Source organism: Capricornis sumatraensis, chromosome 2 (assembly GCF_032405125.1).
Source record: "Capricornis sumatraensis isolate serow.1 chromosome 2, serow.2, whole genome shotgun sequence".
NCBI classification, from domain to species: domain Eukaryota; kingdom Metazoa; phylum Chordata; class Mammalia; order Artiodactyla; family Bovidae; genus Capricornis; species Capricornis sumatraensis.
Window position 1 is genome coordinate 143,112,813 of NC_091070.1, and position 5,607 is coordinate 143,118,419.

The 5,607-nt window shown below is 49.7% G+C and overlaps 1 protein-coding gene across 1 annotated transcript; it reads right to left on the minus strand.

The window, feature by feature from the left end:
* Nucleotides 1-371: 371 nt before the first annotated feature.
* Nucleotides 372-5,036, minus strand: S1PR1 (sphingosine-1-phosphate receptor 1). The gene is made up of 2 exons (XM_068963654.1): nt 4,713-5,036; nt 372-3,049 (listed from the first exon to the last, which is right to left on the minus strand). The coding sequence occupies exon 2, from the start codon at nt 2,885-2,887 to the stop codon at nt 1,739-1,741; it is 1,149 nt and encodes a 382-aa protein (XP_068819755.1). The 5' UTR covers nt 2,888-3,049; nt 4,713-5,036; the 3' UTR covers nt 372-1,738.
* Nucleotides 5,037-5,607: the final 571 nt, after the last annotated feature.

The following is a 5,607-nucleotide window of genomic DNA, read 5'->3' on the forward strand; positions in this document are numbered from 1 at the left end:
CCCTGCATTGGAAGGCAAGTTTTAACCACTAGACCACTGATACTTAATTTAGTTGGGCTTGAATGTCATTTAACTCAAACAATTACATTTACTTGTCAGTGTAGTATTTAGAGGTTGGTGGTTTTCATCTCATTCTTTACTACTCTTCAATGTTAACTTATTGAAGTTTCTCTTCCTGAAAAAGAGTGGTTTCTAAACAAACCACACTTTTTTTTTCCACTCTCTAGTTTATCAAGATAAAATCCCATGAAGAATAACAGAAATTTGCCTTTAACTTTAACTCTAAAGAGGCACATAGTCAAATAGAATGTCTTACTAATCATTTTTTAAAAATGCTCTTCACCAAAGAATCTTTAAAAAATCAGTTTATTAATGTTTAAAAGTTGATAAAGCTATGTGCAAAATGATCCACATTGTCAGAAACCTATTAAATACTATTTTTTTAAAGACATTTCTTGATTTAATTGCACTGGAAACCATACTACACAGACACCAATATATTTTTATTCTTTGTGACATTTATATACATCTTCAATTAACTATTTAATGTACTGAAAAACTTGTCATGTTCCCTACCAGTTAAAGTAATGCTTTAAGGTCACAAAAGGGTGGTATTTTCTCAAGAAATGCACATTCAATGGTGTTAACACAGGTTAGGAAAATCCAATAAAATACTGAAACAAATACATTCAAAGATTACACAAAGTACTTTTAACACAACAAAACACAGCCATCCTGTTGCTTGAAATGGTTCCTACAACACTCTGAAAGAAACATCAACAAAAGTGCCAATGATAGATGCTGTATTGTTAGATAAACTCGTTAAAAAAAAAACTCTCTTGGTTTACAAAGTCACCCCCCAACCCCGAGTCAGTTTTCACCTTCTTTTGCTTGTTTGTTTCTCCTATGACACTAAGGATACTGGCTGCTGTCATTTAAATAAATGGGACTTCCTTATGCAGATTTCAGCCTCGATGGATATGATACTGCAACACATTTCATTGCAAAGGGTTTTTTTTTTTTTTTTAAAGTGACTGCAATTAAATTCAAAAACACTCATCCAGCTTACATGGAAACTTTGGCCTCAGCAAGTAAAATTGCTTTCCAGCTCCAAACCATCTCCACCACAGTCTGCCTGCTGGATGCAGCCTACCTGCTACACATGCTCAAGATTGGACCGTGCCACACCCCCAGCTCTGAATGCCAGGTAGTCAAAACGTAAAGTAAAGGTATTCTGAGGAGGGTGTGAAGGGGAAGGGAGGGTGCCCAGCATAGTAGGTATGTAGAGCATACCCAGCGAAGCAGAAGTGCACACACTCACTTGCGTTGGAGACTAAAGTGAAAGAAAACATCTCCTCAAAGCTCCCGTTAGAGACGCTTTCACACGGGGACATTAGTCTTTGAGGAGGGGCCAAACGAATGCTTCAGGAGCTTGACAATGCTAGACCTTTGGCTCAGTGCAAAATCAAAGCTCCGGCAAGGGGAGGAAATAGATTCCAGGCGAGGACCTGATCTCCACCCTTCCCAGTGCATTGTTCACAGGAACTAAGTCTACCCACCAACATCAGGCACTACCAGGCTGTTCTGTGCTCCTTCACCCTCCCTCTGGCTTCCGACAGCTCCTCCCCGGCAGCAGTGGAGGCACAGAGGCTTGGCTGGTTTTTATTTTTTCTCCCCAAACACTGGGGTGGCGGGTGACCACGCAAGAACACTCCCCATGGGTCAGCAGTTTCCCCTTTTAGGAAGAAGAGTTGACGTTTCCAGAAGACATAATGGTCTCTGGGTTGTCCCCATCGTCCTTCTGGGGGTGAGAGGAGTTGTCTGACTTACTGCGGCTGAATTCCATGCCCGCGATGATGGGTCGTGTGAATTTACCCGCGGAGTCTCTGCTGGGGCACTTGCAGCAGGACATGATTCGGACGAAGGCCCGACGCATCTCCTTGTTGGACAAAGTGTAAATGATGGGGTTGGTGCCGGAGTTGAGCACAGCCAACACCAGGAAGTACTCCGTTCTGAACAGGATGTCACAGGTCTTCACCTTGCAGCCCACGTCGAGCAGGAGCAGGATGAAGAGTGGCGCCCAGCAGGCGATGAAGACGCCCAGGACAATAATCACAGTCTTGAGCAGTGCCAGCGACTTCTCCGAGCTGCGGCTGGCCTTGGAAACGTTCTTGCGGAAGGTCAGACGGCGGCTGCGAGTCCTGACCAGGGAGTAGATCCTGCAGTACAGGACGACAATGGCGAGCAGGAGCAGAGTGAAGACCGTGGTGCAGAAGAGGATATAGTGCTTGTGGTAGAGCGGCAGCACGGTGGAACAGCTGGGCAGCGCGCTGATGCAGTTCCAGCCCATGATGGGCAGGCCCCCCAGGAGGAGGGAGATGACCCAGCAGGCACTGATGAGCAGGAAGGAGCGGAACCGGTTGCTCCCATTGTGCAGCTTCATCTTCAGCATAGTGATGTAGCGCTCAATGGCGATGGCCAGGAGGCTGAACACGGAGGCCGAGAGGGCCACAAACATGCTCCCTTCCCGCAGAAACCACTGGGCGGGGGTTAGCTTGTAGGTGGTGGCCCCAGACAAGAGCAGGTTGGCTGTGTAGGCCACTCCCGCCAACAGGTCTGAGAGGGCCAGGTTGCCGATAAAATAGTACATGGGTCGGTGGAACTTCTTGGTTTTCCAGATGGTCAGCAAAACAAAGATGTTCTCTAGGATGATAAAGCAGCAGATAAGAATGAACACCACTGAGATCAGTTTAATGCCATTGTCCTTGTCCGCGCTGATCTTCAGCTTTCCCGTGTAGTTATAATGCCGGACAATGATGTCGTAGTTGACATAGTCGGAGACAGGGCTGTGGAGGGCCTTGACCAGCGGGATGCGGGTGGACCCCATGATGCGCACGGTCCCGACACCCGGGGCGGCGCTTCTGCAGATGAACGCTAGAGGGCGAAGCGGAGCGAGCCTTCACAGGCAGCCGGGGTGGTTCAAGGAGAGAGATCCAGGCTTTTTTTGTGAAGGTTTTCTTTAGCTGGAGAGGGCCTCGGAAACCACAGCCTTAAACAAATCACAAAGAGCAGAGAGTCAGGGGAAAAGCCACAGCACATTGGCGTAATTCATTCTAGCGAAGGCATTGCTCCAATTTTCTTGTTGTTGATTTGTTTTAAGGAAACTTGGGGAGAGCGCAGGGGGAAGGATTTTTTTAAAAAAAACATCAAACTCATTTCTTGGGGGGGAAAAGGAAGAAGCGTGAGAGAGAGAAAGAAAGGGAAAAAAGAAAAATTACCCAAGATGAAAACTCCGACTCGACGACAAGACGAAAACGTCCCCTATGGTTACATACACCCAAATGGAAATGGGAAAACTGGAGGTGTGAGCCCCATTTAATTCCACTCCTACGTCCTCAACACACACACACACACACCCCTCCGCCTCTCCCAACGCTGTCCCCACCTCCACCAGATTTCCAGCTCCAGTTGAAAAACTAAAGCCTTCACCAGCTTCGCGGCGGGCTCACCACTAGCTCCTAGTCACACCTTCGAAGAGACCAAACCACCAATGTGAGACGCACACCTCTGTGCTCCGGCACTACCCAGCTAAAACCACCTCCTAATTGCCATGCAAGAAGTTAGATTTGCGCGAAAATCATTTGACAGCTTAAGTCACTTTTTAGGCTCTATTAATAATCTCTAGGAGCAGGTGTGCTTAGGGTCCGAAGGCGCAGCACAGTGTGGGCAGCCAAGCCCGCCCTGGCCTTGCGGTAAACAGGAAAGCTTTAGCGCCTCCGTGAAGCAACTGCCTTTTCATTCTTCTTCTTCTTCTTTTTTTTTTTTTTTTTTCCGCGCAAGTCAGTGCAAGAAACTATAAAAGTACTCAGTAAAAATCATTCATAAGCTATTGCAATAAATCCCAGAAGTTTCGTACACCCATTGATTGCAAAAGGAGTATTTTTTAGTTACTGTGGATACAGCCCAAACACGCATACAAAAAAGAGAAATTAAATTACAAACGCTAAAAATACACGCCACTGCATTTCAAATTCCGAATGCAAAATTACTCTCCAGAAACTCATACAAACAGAAGTCTGGAGGTTCGTTGCTAAGCCAGTTTTATTTACTGCCCTCCCTCAATACGTTGCCTCGTCTCAGAGAACTACAAAGTGCGGAGGGGATGAAACATGGCACGTGTGAGCAGAAGTCTACCCGTAAGTTGTTTAAATGTTTCAGGGTAACATTCAGGGTAGCAAATGCGATAAAAGTGGAATTCTCCAGACTACGGCAATTCCCGGGACAGCAGAGGCTGCTCGGCGCCCAGTAGCTCCGCGTTTCCCCCCACCTAATTCCACACTCGCTCGCTCGCAGGGCAAGTTTAAGCCCTTACCTCATCTCCCGCAGTCTTTGTCTATAGGATTTTCCAAAATAAGCGCCTTCCCTCCCACTCCGCAGACCCACCGCAACTTCCTCTATCCCCCAACCCCAGAGGGTTCTACAAAGAGGACTTAACCCTTTTCCAAACTTTTTAGTGAGCCCAGAACAATCCGATCCGGTTGGGCGCCTGAGTAGCCCAGAGATGCTTGTTCTCAGCACCCAGAGATGGATGGTTTAAAAGTGTTGCTTTGCTTCTCTCCGGTTTGAAAATTTTGTTTCTGCCTCTGAAGACCTCCGGTCGCGATGCTCCCCTGCCCTCCCGGGTCCGCGCCTGCCCAGCGCTCACTCCCTACCTGGCTCAGGCGGGACGCAGCTGCGTTCGCGGAGCTCCGGGTCTGCACTGAGCGCTCGGCATCTTGCTGCTGCCCGGGACTGACGGCGTCGAGCTCTCAATTTACTCGAGTCGGGGTCCCCTCCCTCCGCAGCCGCACACTCCAATGGCCAACGCTCTTGCCGTGGCCGGGCAGACCGGTCAGCTGAAGTCGCCGAGCGCCCCGCTGAGGCTGAGTGGCTTCTCTAGGAAGGGATGAGGAGGAGTGAGTGCCTCAAACCGCGGTGCCCCTCCGCCCGCGCCTGGGGGCCGCCGGATCTGTGCAGCTGAGACTCACTGTCCAGGAAAGATCTGCGGCAGAAACACACAGACAAAAAAGAACCCCTCCTCCCCAAGGGAACCAAAAAAAGAAGGGGGAAAAAAAAAGAAAGAAAGAAAGGGGGCGGAGCCTGGTGCCCCCTGGACTCTCAATGTATAAATCACGGCCCTCGCCCTGCTATCCGCCGCTCCCTGGCGGTGGAGACAGTTCTCCCCAGCCTTAGAAAAGAAGGGAGGTGAAGCGCCTTTGGAAACTTTTCTCAAGAAGAGTCTTGGGAGACAGAGGACGGCCTGGGCCATCTAGTGCGCCTTTCTGGTCCCCTAACCCCGCAGCCCGTGGGGGATCGGAGTCCGAAGATTGTGGCCGGGCGCTCCGGGCCGCCACCCCACCACGACCCCAGGCGCTTCTGCGGAGGCCGGGGGAAACCAGCTCCGCGACCCCGCGAGTCCCGGTCGTGTTCCTGGGGACCGGGTGCTGGGAAGAGGATGCCAGAAGGATGGAGGAGAAATGCTGCCCGGGTAGAAGAACGGCCTGGGAGGTTCCTCCGCTTCAGCTCACCTCCCTCCCTCACCCTCATCCTTCTGCTGCCTCGAAACTT

Coding starts and splice junctions, on each gene's coding strand:
- S1PR1 (XM_068963654.1), bottom strand. CDS start 2,887: ATGGGGTCCACCCGCATCCCGCTGGTCAAGGCCCTCCACAGCCCTGTC.